Genomic DNA, 21,341 nt, shown 5'->3' on the forward strand with positions numbered 1-21,341 from the left:
TGCCTCCTTAGAGTAAAGGGCTCTTCAGCAACCCCCACACCCCATCCAGCGGGTTTCGCCCCTCCTTCGCCTCCTGGTCACCTTGGCCACTCAGTGTCTAGAGGAACTTTCTATCCATAGCGCCCAGAATGATTAATGATGCCCCAACTTAGCTGCACGTCCGCCAACGTGCACATCCAAAAGGAAGTTAGGTTAAGCCATGTCTTCTAAAGTGACCATGATCATAACTTATTTATGATGCCCTCCCCTAAAGCCTTGAGCGGCGATCTTTTCCCCTGCCTTATCAGCTCCAAAACACCCCTGCGAGGCTGACGGTCCCACGTTGAAGCACAGGTGGCTTGCCCAGAGACCTTCCTGCCTCTAACTGCGGAAGCAGGACCAGGAATAGACTCCCTTCGCTGATGCTCTGGGTAGTGCCAGCCTCACCATGCCCCCTGGCAGCAATCGGAGTTTGCTTTTACTTTCTTTTTGCCTTGGCAAAAGATGCCCCCGAGGACTTTCTTAGTCGGGCTGCATAGCGAGTGGTCAGTGGGCCGTCACCACCTACCACTTCTGTTCACTTTTCCTGTATGAGGAAGTAAAAGATGGGTAAGAACTTTTTTGAAAACCGTAGGCTGCTTGTGGTTCTTATTTTCCTGTAACAGCTAAACTAAGTTACTGCCAGATTTAGACTTTTTTCAGAGCGTGATGTGAAGAAGCTTCCCAGAGTGTGAGTGACATCACCCTATCTACAACAAGGACCTTTTAGTGAATGCTGATCTGATTCACACTTCTCCATTCTCCTTTGACCCTCCCTGTTGGAAACTGCCAAAAGTCCTTTACTGGCTGTGAGAATTCTTTTCCACCTGTCCACAATCCAGGTAGAAATATTTCACTGCCACAACTAACCACAGTCAAAACACCCTGACCTTTCTGTCACCGAAGACTTGGTTTCCACCTACTTCTGCTTTAGTCTTATCTGTTTTTGTCTCCCCCACAGAACTCAAGATTTCCTTAATTTTTGCAATCTCTGCAGTCCCTGGCCTTTCTCATCACCCCAAAGCAAAGAGCATCAGCTTAACTCCATTCTTCCTGCACTAGGTCCTGACAGGTATTTGATTTCCTGAATCCTTCCTCACCCTTAGTAGCTGCTCTGGTCTGTTTACTACACCCTCAGACCAGACTTGTGGTCCCATTAAGGGAAGCACTGGAATTTTGAAACCCTAGCCATTTGAGTAATTTGTTTGGCAGCGTGTCAGCTTCACGATGCTGGTAATGGCATGCAGTCTGTCACATGTATGCCGTTAGGTTTGTGCAGGAGGCCTGTGTTGCTCAGGTGCTGAAACACCTAATTTCAACACCTAGTAGTTGCTCTGTGCCCTTGGGGAAATCCCAATTGCTTGGTTTACTTTTTGGCTTCCTGGGAGAGCTAATAGCTTGAAGTAAACCAATCCTTCTAGAACTCCTGAGGTTCTCACCAGCCCATAACACCCAATCTGAATGCCATGACTTCCTGACTCCTAGTAGATTGTCATGGACCCAAGGTCACTTCAGGACCTGTTTTTGAACTGACAAACCCAAACTTCTGATTCTTTCCTACTCCACATGTATGATCTGTATACATGGTGGTGACTCCATGAAATGCTTAACATTGTGGGCTCTAGAAGTTCCCCTGAAACTAAAAATACTGCAATCTTCATCCTTCTTGCCTCTATCTCCCTCTCCATTTGTCTGTGATTATAAAATGTTGATGTCCAACTTCTCTTTGGAATGTGCAAACCTCTTTTGTTTAGGTAAGACAATAATGATTAGGCAATAGGAGATAGTTTTCCTTTGATGAATGTGGAATACTAAAAACTCATTTTCAATATATGATAATACTACTTAGCCATTTCCTCTCAGATACCACTAGAATATTTCTATGAAATGAAGCATATAAAAATGCTACTAGGGATGATGAGGCTTATTTTCATCAACCTTTGCCTTTTAGACTTGCCCAAATATTGTATGTGGAAGTAAACATTAAAATTCCATTTAGGATATATTATAAGATAACATGAATAAGATGCAACATAAGGTTGTCAATAAAGAATCTTTTATAAGTTGCTGTGTAATTACCTTTTCAAAGTGTAACATATTTCTGAAATATTTTATTTACCCTTATTTAACACATTTTATGAATAAGGAATTATTTTCACACTTCCTCAGTCCTTCCCACCCTTCAGTCTACCATCCCGATAGGGTCACAAGACTGAGGCAGACTGAACTGCTTCTGCGAAGGGTAAGGAATGATATGGGGAAACATCATGAAAAGACGACTCTCCCTACCTTATATATTATGTATGAATGCTTACACATACATTATGTATGAAGGCTAATGGCAAGTTTCCTTAAATCATATCAATAATTAATGTATGTGCTAAGGGAACACTATGGATGTCAAACATTGATTGTAAATAGTTAAAAGACAGATCTAAAATGAGGCAAGTATTTATGATCATAGATGTTACAATTAGGTAAGAAGCTTGGCAACTCCTCTTTTACATAGCTTTTCCATGCCATTCCATACCTCTCCTGTAGTCTTTCAGAGTTCCTACAAACTTCTTCAGTCTATGGGTGTCCCAGAAGTAAAACATACAGTAAATGGGAAAGGGTAATTTTTTTTTTTCACTTCCAAAGAGTATTTATAAAGCATCACTGTTACCTAAGTGCACATACCTGATGCTAATGGGATTAGGATGACCTAAAATGCTACTAGCATTAACATGACATAATAAAGTTGTGGACATCTGTTTAAGAACAATATACAATGAACTTGGCAAAGACCAGTAAAACCTGAAAGGCTAGGAAAACTTATCTTGTGGAAGCATAGGATATTAGTACTGAAAGTGGCTAAGGTATCTTAAACTTCTCTGCTTTCATCTTACATTTGGAGATACGAAGACCCTGGGGAGATTAAGTGACTTCCCCAACATGTCTACCAGCTAACTGGTAGTGGAGGTAGGTCTTCAACCTAGCACCCCTAACTCGTATTCCACTGCTTGTGCCACTATACTAAGAGCTATAGCTAATCTATTGGATTCTGCGAAGGCAACTTGAAAGAACTTTGAAACACTGCAAAGATAGCAAAACTCCTGCTGGCCCAGCTCACCTATCTGGGATCAAAGGGCACAGAGCAGAGTGCCCACGAAAGAAGACAGTGAGACCACAGGACAACGGGGGGAAATGTTCCAGCAAGGGAGGTGGCAGCCTATTCTCCTGTAGAAGCAGACTTCTTTTTTTTTCTCCAGTAACTCCTGATACTTTGGAATACGAGATTTATCTTGGAGAAGTGAGAGAATAGTTTGGGAAAAAAGTACCTCATGGGTCTGCGTCGATATTGAATATTTCGGAGAAGCGTACTGGAGAAATTGTGAGCGATAATCTTCTAAGACAGTATGTTTTCCTCTTTTTGTTAACTATCCTCCCAAATGGTGTCCATAAAGCAGAGAATGGCAGAGAAATGTCCAAGAAGGAAGGGTGAGGGATGGAAGTTGCTATGACCAAGACACCTAGCTGCAGCCTTACGTAATATTTTAAAATACAGAGTTGAAAGCAGAAGTAACTTAAAGTTTTACAGGATTTTGTAGTTGTTCCTATTCTTGTTGCTGCTGCTGCTATTTAAAGCAAAAAATTCTGTTCCTAGTTCAAGCTGAGATTTGACTTAATGGTATAGTTATTATTTATATGGTGAAATTTCCCCTCAAGTCCTTCGTATAAGAATTTTTAACTCTGAAAGCCTGTGAATTATTATCAGAAAAGGTATGTAGCGTTAGTAAAATCAATGGTTGTGAAGCTGGCATCAAAATGAAAGTGCCTTTTGGGAACTAAAAATTTACAGGTCCTTCTGCTGAACCCTTTGGTTCACTGACAATGATTGTTTAACTGTCTTTCAGCTTTCCTCTCAGCAACATGAACTTTTGTGCTATAACTTCAAAAAATTTTTCTTTCTAAAAGCACTGGCCAAATTGTTCAACTGTAAGTTGTTTTAACAGATGTGAATCCTGTTCCACAAGCTCAGGTGTGCAAGAAACCATGCATTACTTTATTTTCATAGAATCAGATTAAATTTTATTCTGAGGTCCCATTCCACCAAGTTAGCAGAACTTCAGTTTTTGTCATTACTCAGGTCTTCCCCAACTTATGCAAAAGTGGCAGGGAAGCGTTCAGGGAGGTCCCTTGGTTCGCCTTCAGCTTATGCTCATCACTTTGGAGTTTCCCACTGTCCAAACCTCCTGGCTGTTGAATTCTGAATCCCAGGTGATTTCTGGAGCTCAGGCTCAGCCTCAGCCTCCGTAGGTGATCCACACAGTCAGCACTTTCCCGACCCCTCTTCACGGCTTCTCATCACGTTCCTGTGGGTGCTAAGGTAGAGCTGATCACAGTCCCTCCTACCCTTAGAATCCAGATCTTCATTTCCTCTCATCCCTTTACCCCACTATTCTACTTCTGCCCCCTCAGAAGTCTCTGCATCTCCTCTGAGACACGTTCATGCCATGTAATAATTTACCCTGCCATAGTAGCTAATATAAGCAAGACAGAACTGTGGTCCTGAATAGGTTCAGGATACTTTTCATTGACTGTAGACCACCTCTCTAAGGAAGATGAAAACGAAGGAGTTTCTTCATCTCATTAAATAAGGGGGGCAGATATTTCACGGAACAACAATAAAAATATACATACCATTCTAAGTGCTTTACCTGTATAAGCTCATTTTGACCTAATATCTACCATATGGAAGTACTATTTTACAAAGGAGGAAACTGAGGCATAGTGGTTAGATAACTTGCCCTGATCACATGGGTAGTAAGTAGCAGAGGCAGACTTTGAACCTAGGCAGACTGGCTCATGCTCTTAATCCACACTATACTGCCTCTCTGACTACCACTGTCCTCTGACCTTGTGTAAGTGCATTGCAGTTTATAGATGTTGGAGGGTGGGAGTAATCCCGGAGTGCTCAGACTCCCCTCAGCAAGCAGGGGCCAAGGCACACTAACCACACAGTTCAGAATCCTGAAATGTCTTCTTTAACTGTCTGTCTTGACTCAGGCAATGATCCATTCACCGTTGTCAATGAAAACATGGGCAAGTGCATCAAGCCACTGAATGACTGGATAATAGCAACGGACTGTGATGGAAGTAAGGACATGTTATGGAAGTGGGTGTCCCAGCATCGCCTCTTTCATTTGCAATCCCAGAAGTGCCTTGGGCTAGATATTACTAAACCCACAGACTCCTTGAGAATGTTCAGCTGTGACTCCAGTGCCATGTTGTGGTGGAAATGTGAGCACTACTCTTTGTACGGAGCTGCCCAGTACAGATTGGCTCTGAAGAATGGACATGCTATAGCAAGTACAAATTCATCTGACGTCTGGAAGAAAGGAGGCACAGAGGAAAACCTCTGTGACCAGCCTTACCATGGTGAGTATTGGGGAGGGACTTTACTCATTTGCTGTTGGGTTTGGTAAATGTGACATTGAACCTGCACAACTGATCACAAATAAAGTCATGCGTTGGTAAGGGCAGTGAGCTAGCATTCAATTTCAGGCACAGTGCAGTAACATTGAGCTACCCATGTGAGGTTGGTGCTGTCTTTCCTATTTTACAGAAGAGGTTAGGTACCTCGTCAGAGGTCACACAGTCACTCTGTAGTAAACCTAGGATCTGAAATCTCTCTGACGCTTGAGCATATGTATTTCCTATGATTACATTCTGAACTCCAGAGGGAAAGAAATGGTAGAGTAACAGGAAATTCTTCATAAAGGGTAAAATTCAAATGACCTAGTAAAATCAAACTTTTTATAAGTTAAAAAAGAAGAAAGAAAAAGAAAAGAAAAGAAAGAAAAAAGAAAATGTATGTCTCCTTGGCAGATTTTTATGTAATGGAAAAACTTCAAGACCTCGTGTGAGTGAGTTTATTTCTATTTTTGGCATGGCGGTCACACTTTGATGTTTGTGTTTATGATTCAGCATTTTAAGAGTGGACTTTTTCTCAATTGCTTTCAAAAATAAATACAGTTCACCCTTGAACAATGTGGGGGTTAAGAGCACTGACCCCCATGCAACTGAAAATTTGACTCACCCAAACTTAACTACTAATAACCTATTGTTGACTGGAAGCCTACCAACAACATAAACAGTTAACACGTATTTTGTATATGTATTACATAATGTATTCTTACAATAAAGTAAGCTAGAGGAAAGAAAATGCTATTAAGAAAATAATAAAGAGGGGTGCTTCGGTGGCTCAGTCAGTTAAGCATCTGACTCTTGATTTTGGCTCAGGTCATCATCTCACAGTTGGTGACATACAGCCCCAAGTCAGAGTCTGCTTCGGATTCTCTCTCTCCTTCACTCTCAGCCCCTTCCCCACTCATGCTCTCTCTTTTTCTCTCTCTCAAAATAAGTAAATAAACTAAAAAAAAGAAAAGAAAATCATAAGGAATAGAAATACATTTACATTACTGTACCGTATTTATCAGAAAAAAATCCACATATAAGCGGACCTGTGCAGTTCAAACCCATGTTATTGGAAGGTCAACTGTATATGAATATTGCCTATGACAGAGCTGATCATGAACTTTGTTCTGCATCTAGAAACTGGATTATAACAACTTTCCAAGTCAGAAGGAGTAGATTTATTTTTTTTAAACCTCTAAATGTAATTTGGTATCACCCAAGCAAATCTTTTTCATCATCTTGTTCTGAATTACATCAAATGTTTATATATAAATATATATTTAATTATCTTATCTAAGGCTTAACCCTTATCTCACCTTTGCTCTTCTTTGTAAATTTATATAGGTTCACAGGGTTTTTCTTTTCTCTTAAAGCTCACTTAAGCTAAATTTGGCTTTCTGTCCTTCCCATAACACACACACATTTTTCTCCTGTGGTAACCTATTTCTATTTCCTACTGAAGATGCATCTGCTTCTGAGATGTCAGGTTCTGCTCTTAACGGGAAAATATTGGAGAATTAGATATGGGGTTTTCCTTTTTTTTAATCCTCGATCCTTGAGTCATTGAACAAGTCTGTTTTTGCTAGCCAGCTTCCTCCTAACATTAAAAAGCAATTGCTAGGGGTGCCTGGGTGGCTCAGTCGGTTAAGTGTCCGACTTCGGCTTAGGTCATGATCTCGTGGTTCATGAGTTCGAGCCCCGCGTCGGGCTCTGTGCTGACAGCTCGGAGCCTGGAGCCTGCTTCCGATTCTGTGCCTCCCTCTCTCTCTGACCCTCCCCCCATTCATGCTCTGTCTCTCTCTGTCTCAAAAGTAAATAAACGTTAAAAAAAAAAAAAAAAAAAAAAAAAAGCAATTGCTATTTGGGTACCACTTAATGGCAAGTTTAAATTTTGTACTTTGAAAGTGTTTCTCCAATTTGGCAACTAAGAGAAAACATGGAATGACACAAAATGCCTTTTGAACTGGATTTGACTTGTTTCATCAAATTTGTTCAAAGATCAGACAGTATTATTTTCTCTGCAGGGCTCTTTCTGTCTCCTGCTCCTGATTCTTTTGAGGGATGTAGTTGTAATCGTAAATTCCTTAAGTACCCCAAGACCTTAATTTCAGTCTAACTGATTTTCTTTGTAATCCTATGGGGTTTATTTTATGCATTTGTAATATTCTTCTGAGAAGGGCACCTGTGCATTTCATATAGCTGCCAAAGTTATCAGGAGCACAAAAAAAGTTTAAGAACCCACTTGGGGTACCAACCCAGAAAGAACTAAGCAGTGCCCACAGGCACAAAGTGTTTCTTGACCTTACCAAATACAATATTTGGAACACTGGATTTTCAAATAAGAACTTTAGAGATTTCTGAGGAAAGGCTCTCATAGTTCTGACTCATCAGCACACACCTCAAGTTTTAATCTGGACAGAAGCCAGGGTCAAACCTACTTCCTCTTTTCTATTCCTTTCCGGATGATTGGTACCATCCAAATCGTGTGTGTCAGGAATCTACAAGTCACCCTGGAATTGTCCTGCTTTCCTCTCTTACTAAATTTAATCACATATTAAGTCCTGGCAGTTTTACTCTTTTAAATGTATGTAGTCCCTTCCTGCTCTTAGATTAGAGACTACTGTCTTAAGTTAAGGGCTTTCTCTGGCACTACTCTGTCAGACTCTGCATATTGGTCTCTGCCCTGCCTTTTGTCTAGCTAGCTGTCTAGAGATAAGAAAGATAAGACTTAAGAGTCCCAATAGAGTGAAGTCCAAGGTTACCCAAACTTGTTACAGCAAAGCAGTGCTCAACACCATAATTGAATTCCCCAAATATAGCTTTTTTATTTCTCCCTTGTATTTGCAATATAAATGTTTTTACTTATAATATGAGAAAAATTATTTGTCATTGTTTCCTGGGTTGCCTTCCTCCAACCCCCATCCCGTGTGAGAGTCATGTTCATCTCAGAGAAAACTTTAGTTGTATAAACTTTATGAATGAATTGCCTTTGACCAGCCTCCAGATAAACGTGTATATCATTAAGATATCTTGAGCTCACTAGCAGCCTTCAAATTTTGAATATTTGGTGAATCCAGAGGAAATTGAATTTAGTGGAGAACTGTCTGAATTTTGAACAACTCTTGCGAGCCTGCCAACCTTTTTAACCATTGAAGCTATTTTGCCTCATGTTGCAGAAGAAATTAATGTTAGTTTTCCATGTAAGTGATTCAACTCACCAATTTGTACCTATTTCAGAATAAGCTGTTGTTTTGAGAGTGCGATCATCATAAATTCACACATTCAGAGAAGATTCTTCTCAGGAAAAGGCTGTCTCTAGGGAAACCCATAGGATTTAAGAGGTCCAGCAGCAGTGAAAAATGTGTGAGAATAAACCTCTTTGTGAACATTTAACATAAGTTAGCTGCTACTGATGTGGTGGTTGCTATATCCTTATCATTCTTCAAACGATATTGTGAATAGGAGAGTTTTTTAATTGAAACCCAGCTTTAAGCTATGAAACAGAACTTGAAACCTGAGAAGGCAGCCGTTAAAGTCACAAGTTGTGCTTAACATGTCAAGGACTCTAATGAGGGAGCCAGTTCCCATCCTTGTCACTTACCGTTTAGTGAATGTTTTATTTAACTACATTGCAAAAAATGGAGATTTCACAAAAAAGTGTAATACATGCCCTATAGATCTCATAGGTTTATGGTAAAGAGCAAGTAAAAGAAATGTATGTGAAAGCACTCTGTATTACAGAAACACAAGACTTTTTAAAAAGGAAGAAACTGAGGGTTCTACAAGTAATAGTTGCTGTGTTCAGGGACTCCTTTTAAGTACTATAATGTTGGAAGAGAAATTGTCATGAACTATTGGGAGCTTTGGTATCATTAGAAATAGAACACAGGTAATAAGCAGATTTATTATAAAATGTAAGGCCGAATTACTCTTTAACAGAAATATCCTGTCCAAAATCATTTATATGTCAGAGGAAAATAAAACCAGTGTCCCTTAAAAGATTGTTTGTAAATAAAAGCGTCTGGATTATTCTTACTTTTTGCTGTACTACTACTTAATATATTCTAAACTGTTAAATCAAGTCTCATACTTCAGTTAACTGAATATTTGAGAATGATAAAGGACGTGGAATCAAATACTATCTTAAGTACACTTTTAAGCAAATCTGTGAGACATTTTGATGGACCCTAATAGCCTGGTAAAGGGTGATAAGATCTGACTATTATGCTTTACCTAATAGCCACTATTTGATCTGATAATGACCTTGGTTTTAAACAAATTAAGGGTATGGAAAAAGGTGACCAAAATAATTACATAGCTAGCTGTTCTATAAAAGCCCCTTTCCAAGAGAACTGTTGTCTGCATAAATATTGAGCACTTTCTTTATTATTTCCAGGCATATTTGTGGTTGGAATAATTTTTCAGTTTTTATCCATGCACCAGGGCAAATTATTAAAATGGAACTCAACAGATGAACATAGGGGAAGGGAAGGAAAAATAAGATAAAAACAGAGAAGGAGGCAAACCATAAGAGACTCTTAAATACAGAAAACAAACTGAGGGTTGCTGTAGGGGAGATGGGTAGGGGGATGTGCTAAATGGGTGAGGGGCATTAAGGAGGGCACTTTTTAGGATGAGCACTGGGTGTCATATGTAAGGGATGAATCACTGGGTTCTACTCCTGAAGCCAAGACTCCGCTGTATGACAACTAGCTTGAATTTAAATAAAACAAAATGAAAACCTGGTACTAATACCTCTCTGGCCACCAGCCAGTCCCATGACTTCCCAGACGAAGCTGGTTCTTCTTTTATAACATGAATTACCGTGCCCCATTCTTCTCCAAGAACCATCTCAGAGATCTAGGTGTTCTTTCTCCCACTTCCTCAAAACCCACAACCTCAGTTCTACCACCAGTCTGTGAGCAATGGGCTATGCGTCCATCTGCCTAACTACACCTGGTTCCAAAGTCCACACCCACCCTCAGTGACTCCAAGGTATTTTTCTGGCCCCACTCTTACTAAATAAAATAATTTAAAATGTAAATTTAGTCTCAGGCAGAGATCCCCTTCTGGTGAATTAGTCTTCCACCCATGGTAATCAGTTGATCCCTACAGGATCAAGCCAGGATCATTTAGCTCTTTATCACACCATAATAAATGATGCTTTACATGGATTATCTCATTGAATCCTCTTGAATAAACCTATTAGCTAGATACTATTATTCCTAGTTTGCAGATACAGAAACTGAGGCTAATAGAAATTAGAGAGCTTGCTACAGCCACACAGTCACTCAGTGGGGGAGCCAGTATTCAAGTACAGATCTGACCAGTCAGCTTCCATGCTCTGAATTTCCACACTGTGCAACCTACTTAGATACTGTATTCTCTTTTTTTATTATTTATTTTTTTAAGTTTATTTATTTTGACAGAGAGAAAGAGAGAGAGAGAACACAAACAGGGGAGAGGCAGAGAGAGGGAGAGAGAGAATCCCAAGCAACCTCCGTGTTCAGCACAGAGCCCAATGCCAGGCTTGAGCTCAGTCTCACAACTGCGAGATCACGACCTGAGCCAATATCAAGAGTCGAATGCTTAATTCACTGAGCTACCCAGGCACCCTGATAGTGTATTCTCTTAAGCGCAAACAACAATCTTTCTTTCACAGAAAATTTAGGAATTAGTTAAATGAAGGTGATTGTCCAGTTTTTAACTTTCCTTTCCTTCCTCCCCACACCACAGAGATATATACCAGAGATGGGAACTCCTATGGAAGACCTTGTGAATTACCATTCTTAGTTAATGGGACCTGGCATCATGAGTGCGTTCGTGATGAAAATCATGGTGGGCCATGGTGTGCAACCACCTTAAATTATGAGTATGATCAAAAGTGGGGCATCTGCTTAATACCAGGTATGTATGGGCTAACAGGCTTTATATATAGAGAGACAATGGATACCATTTCTGTGAAGCAACAGGGACAAAAAAGAGTCCAAGAGGACTCACAAATGACTGCAACAAATATCCTAGAGAATAAATATATATTTGAGGGAAGAGGGAAGTAATGTGTAGCTATGAGCTTGCTTTTAGGAGTAGGCCAAGAATAGAACCAAGACAGAATGGTATCATGGAAGACAAAGAAGGAGGGAGTGTCTGTAGCATAGATACCTCAGGAATAGGAAGTGGAAAAGGCATGAGCAGTTAGGAAATTGCTGCTGACCTTCATTAGAGCAGTTTCAAAAGACCATTGGTCATAGAAGCTAAGTTATAGTGGACAGGTGTGAATAAGAGAGAAAGCCTCTTAAGGTTTATGAAATAGAAAAAGAGCAAAGATGGTGGTTTGTGGGGTAGATATGTTAAAGAAACACTCTTAGGATGATAGACACTTAAGTATATTTATGGCCTGAAGTAGAGAGTAGGGGACAAAAGAGACCCATATCCCTGGCCCTCTCAAAATTGGTAACACTTTTCCTTCTGCTATTTGTGTGTGTTGAGCAGAGCATTTTTTCTAATTGCTTCTTACTAGAAGCAAACTATTCAGGACATGCTAAAGAGTTCACTGTTCTTTAGAAAGAGAGAGAGACCAAAGTAGCAGTTGATTCATTATCTGGCATATAACTGAGACATATTTTATCACCAGTCAGGTGAGAGTTACAGGTGATCACAATACCTGACATGTGATAAGTGCTCCAGAAATATTTTTAAGTGGTCAGTAGTTTGGAAGAATGTATAACAAAGAGAAAGGAAAAATCGCCAGACCTAGGTAATAATAGTTAATGCTTTTAGGGCCTTACCAAGTGTCAGATACCATTCTAAGCACTCAAACTATATCAACTCATTCAATCTTCACACAACCTTATAAGGTAGGCACCACTATTTATCCCCATTTCACAGATGACCAAAGTGAGGCACAGGGGAATTACAGCACTTGCCTAAGGTCACATAACAAATACATTTCAGAACTAGGATTCAAATCTAGGAAACCCAGTTCTGAATTCCTTGACTCAAATAACTATACTATATCATGCCTCATTCAGTAGCCAGTCTACTGGTATTAGTAATGCTGATTCCTCTTTAAGGAAGCTGAGCTTCAAAATGAAAAGTTCTAAGCAACTAGAAGAGGTTATAATGAGAAAATGGTTCTGCAGCAGAATCACTTGGAAAGTTTGTTAGAACAAAGATTTCTGGAGCCCACCTTCAGAAATTATAATTTGGTAGCTTTGGAGTGGGGCCCAAGAATTCACAGTTCAATGAGTTCCCAGAGGATACTGGTCTGAGGACCACACTTTGAGAATTACTGTTCCAGGTAGAGGCATAGGCTTTTCAACACCCAGAACCTACTAAAAGATAAACGCTGATGTTTGCTTCAACTATAACTGATATGAGGCAGAGTTTGGTCAACTAGGCACTGATTTCATTTAAACCTCATTATAGTCTGGATCAGAAATTTTAGATGTGAAAGGGAGTGTAGAGGTTATCCAGTGCAATCCCTCAATTCTCAGGTGAGGGGCGGCAGACCCAGATTGATGACATGGTCTGTCAGGATCAGACCACATTCATACGGAGTCTGGTGGAGATTCCAGGATTCCTGACACTCATTCCCCACATATTTATTCCACTCCACCTTGCTTCCTTGACTGTTATGAGTATCAGTGTCTTTAGCTTCTTTTGGGTGGTGGGGTGAAAATGGGAGGTATTAATGCATTCATATACCTTTCAGAGTTCTTTTTAGGGACGAAGTAAGACTGTGAGTTTCTCAAAGCTGAGGATTCCTAAACCATGTAGATTATATTTTATAGCAGACATACTGCCATCCCCCGGAAGCTTCCGGATTTCAGGCATAGGGCTCCAGTGGTAATAAGGAAACTTGAGGCGATGTACTTGCAAATCTACCTATTTTGTTTTCACCAAATGTCACAACCACCTATATTGCTATTTAGGCCATTCAAAAGTGACTGAAGAAGCAGCGTATGCTGTTCAAAAGATCAACAAGAGTAGATTTAGAGACCGGTGCTCTGATCACAACTCTGCCACAAGCACCTCTAGATCTTTGTTCCCATCTGTGAAATGAGAGCATTAGACAAGATGACCTAGGAGGGCCCTTCCAGCTTGAAAGGCCATGAGTCTAACATGTGATATGTGACTGATGATGGGAGGCTCTTTGCAAAACCCCCAGAGTGGAGCCTGGGACACATGCGATATAGCCTATATTAGGTTTCCTCTTCTAGACAGTATATGGGAGTCTCTAAGTATGTTTTTGAACCAGCTGTATCAAGATCTATATATCTCATATAAGAAATAATTTGAAGGGTCTTTGTCTGGAATTGTAACTGCTTTTAGATATTTGGGGTTTTTTTAACATTTTGAGAGAGAGAGAGACAGAGAGAGAGAAAACAGGGGGAGGGGCAGAGAGAGGAGAGGAAATCCCATGCAGGCTCCATGCTGTCAGCACAGAGCCGAACTCGGGGCTTAATCTCACAAATCATGAGATCATGATCTAAGCCGAAATCAAGAATTGGATGCTTCACTGACTGAGCCACCCAGGTGTGCCTAAGTATTTGTTGAAGAAAATAATATGCACATTATACAACGAACATGTATGTCTGTATACATATGCACACACGTGTACATATACATACGTAATAGTGATTGTATACTATTAATTATATGTCATATATTAAATCCTCTGTTAATATATTAAGGAAAAATTCAGACTGAGTTTTTCGAATAAGGTAGTCACTTGGGTTCTACATTATGGGCATTTAAGCAACATGTCTGCACACACACATACACACAGGAGTTTTGCTGCAAACTGTGGCAAACCCCTCTGCCGTCTGCCGCTATCTGCAAGTGAACTTGTTTTTCATCAGCTCAGGAGTTTAACAATGTGAACACAGTTGAAGACTCCTACATTTAGGCAGAGGGCAGGCAGGGGCTAAAATATAGCATTATAATTGGTAGGGGATAATGGGAGAGTAGAGGATAGGAGAGTGGAAGCTTTCATCAGCCAAGGTTATTTGGTTCCTATGACTTCAAAATTTCTTTGTGTAACCAAAGAATCAAAACATGGTCATTTGAACAATAAAGTTCAATTTTAGTGTATCCTAAGAAGGTGGAAATTGAATTGCAGTATTGGTAAACATTCTTAGTAATATAAAACATTATGCCCTTACTTCATGATGGCTAACATATCTTTGTATCAACAGAAAATGGCTGTGAAGATAATTGGGAAAAGAATGAGCAGATTGGAAGTTGCTACCAATTTAATACTCAGACATCTCTTTCTTGGAAGGAAGCTTATGTTTCATGTCAGAATCAAGGAGCTAACTTACTGAGCATCAGCAATGCTGATGAATTAACTTATCTTAAAGGTAGGTTTGCATGTGGTAGACCAAATTGCCGGGATTGTAAAGATGCCATCTATCTACCTCTATTTTCATACCCGGGTATGTTGATTTGTGTATATATCTTTCTGTCTTTTCTTGGGATCTAAACATCAACACTGAAGCCCTCAAGCAAAAAGGTATTAGTAGAATCACATTCTATCCATTGAAACTGCATTTCATGTTGGAGACCGAAAAGAAGTTATTGCTCAGAAAATGGAGTGAGGTAGCAAGATTAAACTGCTACCCTAAGCCTAAGAGAAAAGATTTTGTAAAAGGTGAACATTAAACAGTTTGAACATTGAAAAGTGGAGAACTCAAGGAAGGTAACGAACATGGCTGAGTCACACTAGATGGCCTCAGGGAAACGTTCTTGTGGTTGGGTAGAGGAGTGCCGTACTCAAAGGCAAGGAGAGAATTATGAAATCTGCAAATGGTTTAATGAATGGACACATAGAGTGGATAGGATTTTGTTTTATTTTGTCTGTGGGGTGATGGTGGTAATTTAAAAATTTTTAATTGTGAAAACTTGTACATACAAAAATAGAATATAACCTAAAAGAGACCTGTATAACCACTGCCCTGACTTTACACACTCGTTGTACACTAACATTTGTCATATTGCATTACATGGATTGATTCCGTCCCTCTTTCCTTGCTTCCCTCCCTTTAAAGAAATAAAATGTTAATAGAGTTGAAAACCCATGACCACGTCTCAAAATAACCATTCTTTGAGTGCTTTTATAACATATATATGTATAAATACGGCATATGTTTTCATTATATAGATCTATAATACACAGATATAAAAACATAGATTAAAACAGATATAAAAACATATCTAGGTTTTTAAATGATACAAATACTTATTTACCCATATGTAAGTTTATACGTTGTCAACTGCTGCTGTTACCTTGTATGAATAAACCACAATTTATCCATCCCCCTATTGAGAAACAGGTTGTTTTCAGCTTTTCCTATTACAAATACCACCGTAAGGAACATCCTCATATGTGTCTCATGGGGTAGACATGTATGAGATTTTTACTTGAGTAGGAATTGCTTAGTCATGGGGTGCACATCTCTTCAGCTCTAATCAAAATTCCAAATTACTTTCCAAAGTGGCTGTATTCATTTACACCTCTGCAAGCACTTGATGTTGTCAGACTTAGTTGGCCATTGTGATTAATGTGAAATGGTTATTTCATTTGTCTTTTATATTTTCCTGATAATTCATGTGGTTTTGTGCCTTGTGTTTATTAGGCATTCAGGTTTTCAGCTTATAATCTGCCAAGTGATATCCTTTGCCTTCTTTTTGAGTTGTTTGCCTCCTTTTTCTTATTGATCTATAGTAATTCTTCATATACACTTATCTTTTGCTGTAGGATTACAAATATCTTTTCCTAGTCTTTGGTCTTTTCACTTTTGTTGCTTCTTATTATTTAAAAATATGGTACTTTTAATTTGGTCAGTCAGTCTCTTCCATAATGTTCTGTGCTTATTTATATTATTTAGCAAATTCTTTCTTAGCCTTAGTATGATGAACATAACCTCTCATTTTTCTTCTAAAAGTTTTTAATTTTGCTTTTCATGTTTACATCCATAATCCATTTGAAATAAAATTTCTAGAGGTGGGAATCTAATTTGTCTTTCTCCACATGGATGTTAGTTGATCAAGCACTATTTCTTTTACATTTTTCCCTAAAATTTATTATTCTACCTCTAATAAATATAAACTCCCCTATTACATGTGGGTTATTTCTAGGTTCTCCATTCTATTCCTTTGGTCTACTTGTCTGTCTATGTGTCTGTTCCACACTGTTTTAATTATGCCAGCTGCATGGTAAATATGGATGAGCAAGTCCTCTCATTTTTTTTTTTCTTGAATTGCCTTGGCTATTTTTTAACCACTTATTCTTTTCTATGAATTTAAGGATCAGCTTATTAATCTCAATGAAAAACTTTATTGGGACTTCGGAATTGCATTGAATTATAGATTAAAGAGGCACCTTTGTCACTACATTATTTATTAAGTCAACTCATCCATGAATATGGTATGCCTTTCTATTTATTTGGGACATCTTTTATGTACTCAGTAAACTTCTCTAACTTTTTCCATCAGAGCATTGCACTTCTTTTACTAGAAAGTTTATAAACAGAAACTTTTTGTATTATTTTTAAAAATAATGAAGCCAAAGTTATTAAGTTTCTGATGATTTGAATGAAAAAATAATCATAACATATGACAGCAATGATGCTTCAGACTGAGTACTAAATGCTTTTCATACATTATCTTATTTAATACTATATAACAATACTATGAGGTGTAGGTATTTTTAGTAATAAGCCTACTTTGCAGATGAGGAATGTGAGGATCAGAAAGGAAATGTAACTTGTTCAAGGTCACCCACAAGTAATTAACAGAGCCAAAATTGGAACACAGTCAATCTGACTTGAAAACAAGTTGTATCTGGCATGTGTCTGCATTTACCTTTTTTTTTTTTTTTTATAAAGAGAATTTGTTTTTGTTTTTGTTTTTTTTAATTTCTTTTTAACGTTTATTTATTTTTGAGACAGAGAGAGACAGAGCATGAACGGGGGGAGGGTCAGAGAGAGGGAGACACAGAATCTGAAACAGGCTCCAGGCTCCAAGCTGTCAGCACAGAGCCCAACGCGGGGCTTGAACTCACGGACCGCGAAATCATGACCTGAGCCGAAGTCGGCCGCTCAACCGACTGAGCCACCCAGGCGCCCCTGCATTTACCTTTTTTAAGACTAGTTAAGTTCTTTGCAGGTATAGGTGGGTCTCATGGGTTGTTTTTTCCCTTTTGTGCAAAACTCTAAGCATCTTAATTCCTATATATGAAACAAATACCTATTGACTAATTCAGATAAATCCCATCACACTGCTTTATAATAAGTGTTAATATTTGGTAAATCCAAACTATGAGCAAAACCCGCATGTCTCCAGACAAATTAAATAATTTAATTATCATTGCAACCTCATAAGGTATTTTTACCCCCATTTACAGATAAGGCAATTGATGCTTAGAAATAACATACCCAACATCACACACCTCAGAAGTATCAGAACTGGGATTCAAATATCAACATATATGACTCCAGAGCCCTTACTTTTTTACTATACTACTTAATCCTCTTATATATATATTTTTCTCTTCATTTCTTTTCATCATTAAAAGTCTACTAGTCTTTTGTCATGCTCTTTAGCTAAAAGCTTTCCTTTTAAAAGCCTTCCTTTCTTACTTCCTTAGCTTCACCCTTTTCCCATTTTGTTTGATACTTGAATAATCAGAGCTCTAGAATGGAAATCTATCAAATAAGCCTGATGGGTTAGTGGTTGTCAATGGAATTCCTTTTCAGACCTCACTGAACCTTACAACAAATATTGTTGAAAGTGAAAAGTACCAATAAATTTAAGCCTCCTGGAATATTGACATTTGGAAACTGATGTTTTCGGTGAAGGAGAAAAGTGTCCAAGTATGACTATCAAAACCCTAACAATCTAATGATGCATTTGGAGGAGTGAATGTTGCATGATTTCTTTATCTATCATTTTTATATTATAACTCATAAAAGTGAGATAACATATTAAATGACCCTGCTGTTTCCTAGGCCAGACTCTTCCCACATTTTATATATAGCAATAATTTTAGAGATACACCCTTTCTAATATTCCAGACTTCTCTTTCACTATGAATGCTGTTTAAGCATAATATAATTATTATAGCCTAATTATAACTGATAGTTTCCCAAGACTCAAGCTGTACTTTAACATCTGAAACTCACAGTATCAAAATCTTGAAAGTTTCTTGAAGTTTCTCTCTTCACTGAAAACTATCACGTGTAAATATTAGGCTAGGAGAGGGAGGCCAACAAAAGTGACTCAGAGATTTTGTGATCCAAGTGCTTGATCTAATTGGGGAGAAGAATTGTACATATGCAGAGCATAATGGAGAATGTTATTCCCAAATGATTTCTAGTTTGGTAGCTAATGGTAGACTAGGGAATCTACTGCCAGAAAAAAAGCAGAAGCAGCCCCTTGAAAATAAGTCCCATGCAACCTAAAAGAGCTTTCTTTTTCCTTTCTGCTTGCCCTGCACTTAGTTTTGTTTTGATTTTGTTCTACTAATACACGGGCTTTGGGGATGGGGGATTCTGGATTTTGTTTGGGAATCAGATCTCCCATGGCTCTAGCCTTCCCAGGGAACCTCTAACCACAGATTCATCCCAGAATTACAAAAGAAGACCCAACAGTCCATTCTTCCTCATTTGTCTCCACCCTGAGAGGTTGTTCACTTAGAGTGGCCTCAACAGGTGCCCCAAGGCTAGGCTACTTCTAAGTGAGGGCCCCTTGCTGGTTTGACCTTCCTTATACATTAGAAGAGGTTCTTTTCTGGCTCCTTCCACATGCAATTACCATTATCAGGCCTGTAGTCTCCCTTGTGGGGAGAGGAATAGAAATAGAAGGTCAAGTCTGAACAGGTTTTAAGGACAGTGACAAATATCGACTTCAGTGAACTCGCTTGTTTGATTTGATTAGGTATGGGGATTTATGCTATCAATCGTCTGTTTCTTGATGGCAAAGATGTGGTGAGCAAAGTCTCAAATTGGTCAGCTTCTTGCTTGGACAGTATGGAGAAAAAAATCTAGCTTCAGATTGTCCAAGCCATAAAAGAAATACCTGCCTTTCATATTTGACCAACCCAGATTTTTAGAATCTATTTCCCATTCACATTCACCTGGCATAAAACACATAAAGAACATTCCTGTTTGTCAAAACAGTCCATTTTAAAATCCTATAATTCTATTGAAGAATAAGTCACCAATACAGCTCACAAATAGGACAGTGTAATTAAGCAAATTATAGGAACTTACCAGCTTCCAAAGTTCATTTAGTATCTTCATAAATATGTACTTCCCATGTGCGGGTAAGCAATAGGATTATTCAAATATCCTTCTGGGGATATCTGAAAAGTCTTCATGGAAAGAAGGACATTGAACTTGGGAAGGATGGGAAGGATTGGTCCTCCATAGTATCCCCATTAAAAATTAATAAAGGGAATTTGGAATATCCTGTAATGGTTGAGTTGGAGTGCCATAAATATGTTCCAGGACTTCTTTAGGAAGGCTAGAAAACTAATTATCCTAATGAGAAATTTACATTGGATTAAATCCTCAGTTTGTTTGCCAGCACTTATGCTAACAAGGTGAAAGAAAAGGATGAATCCAAAGTTCCCTTCAGTATGCTCTTCAAGCCATCTACCCAAATACCTACCTTTTCCTCCCTTAGAGAGTATCCTTACCATCTACTTCCTTGAGAAAAGTGAAGCAAATCCTTAGTTTCCCATCCTAGTACTTACAAACTTATCTGTATCTGTCATCCCTCCAGTTTGTTCAAGGTTAACTCCTTCCCCAAAGCTGTTTGTATCCACATCAGGTGTTTCTTCTCCCTCTTATATTTTCATTGATTCTCACTTCTACTGACTCTTCTCCCAACAGGCCATAAACTTATTAAAATTTCTACCATTAAAAAATATAGTTAGATAGGTGTAGATACAGATATAGGTACAAATATGAATATAGATATGGATACAGATGTAGATACAGATATAGATGTAGATACAGATGTAGATACAGATATAGATACAGTTACAGATACAGATATAGATACAGATACAGATGTAGATACAGATATAGATGTAATACAGATTCAGATGTAGATACAGATATAGATACAGTTACAGATATAGATACAGGATACAGATACAAATAAAGATATAGATACAGATATAGATACAGATGCAGATTTAGATACAGATATAGATACAGTTATAGACATAGATACAGGATACAGATATAGATACAGATACAGATATAGGTATATCTCTCTTCTAGATCCCAAAGACCTGCCTCTGTCACAAATAAGCTCCTGGAAGACACAGGGTATCTTTGTAATTCACTGCTAACTTCACATCTCGTTCTCAGTGGAGTGGTAATTGGGCCTTTGTCCCTACCACCCTCTTTCCAGACTCCTGCCCATCCCTTTAATGCTGGTGTCTGGTTACTGCTCTTGGCCCCTTTCATCTTTGCTGTTGCTATTTCTGCTCTACACAGAGGATATTTTCCATTTCCTGAGTGTCAGTTCTAGTGAAGTTACATGTTTTAGGTATTCACATTCTCAAGGCTGCAGTAAGACAAAAATTGTGTACAGTCAAAATTCCCTCAAAAAACCCTTAAAATATGGATATGCTTTTCTATATGCAAATCATACAGATATATCTGATATATGTAATGGAACAAAATGATACATATCAGGTGTATCTGTTTGATTTGCATATAAAAATCCATATTAGGGCACCTGGGTGGCTCAGTCAGTTAAGCGTCCGACTCTTGATTTCAGCCCAAGTCATGACCTCACCATCGTGAAATCAAGCCCCGCATCTGGCTCCACACTAGGCATGG

At 38.6% G+C, this 21,341-nt stretch overlaps 1 protein-coding gene across 1 annotated transcript in view; it reads left to right on the forward strand.

The window, feature by feature from the left end:
* Positions 1-21,341, forward strand: part of LY75 (lymphocyte antigen 75) — a 99,516-nt gene that overhangs the window by 536 nt on the left and 77,639 nt on the right. Inside the window, exons 2-4 of the mRNA XM_078451252.2 lie at positions 5,068-5,439; positions 11,215-11,385; positions 14,679-14,843. Coding sequence (XP_078307378.1) covers positions 5,068-5,439; positions 11,215-11,385; positions 14,679-14,843 — 708 coding nt within the window. The remainder of the gene's footprint in view (positions 1-5,067; positions 5,440-11,214; positions 11,386-14,678; positions 14,844-21,341) is intronic.

Source organism: Panthera onca, chromosome C1 (assembly GCF_046562875.1).
Source record: "Panthera onca isolate mPanOnc1 chromosome C1, mPanOnc1 haplotype 2, whole genome shotgun sequence".
In the NCBI taxonomy this organism is placed as follows: domain Eukaryota; kingdom Metazoa; phylum Chordata; class Mammalia; order Carnivora; family Felidae; genus Panthera; species Panthera onca.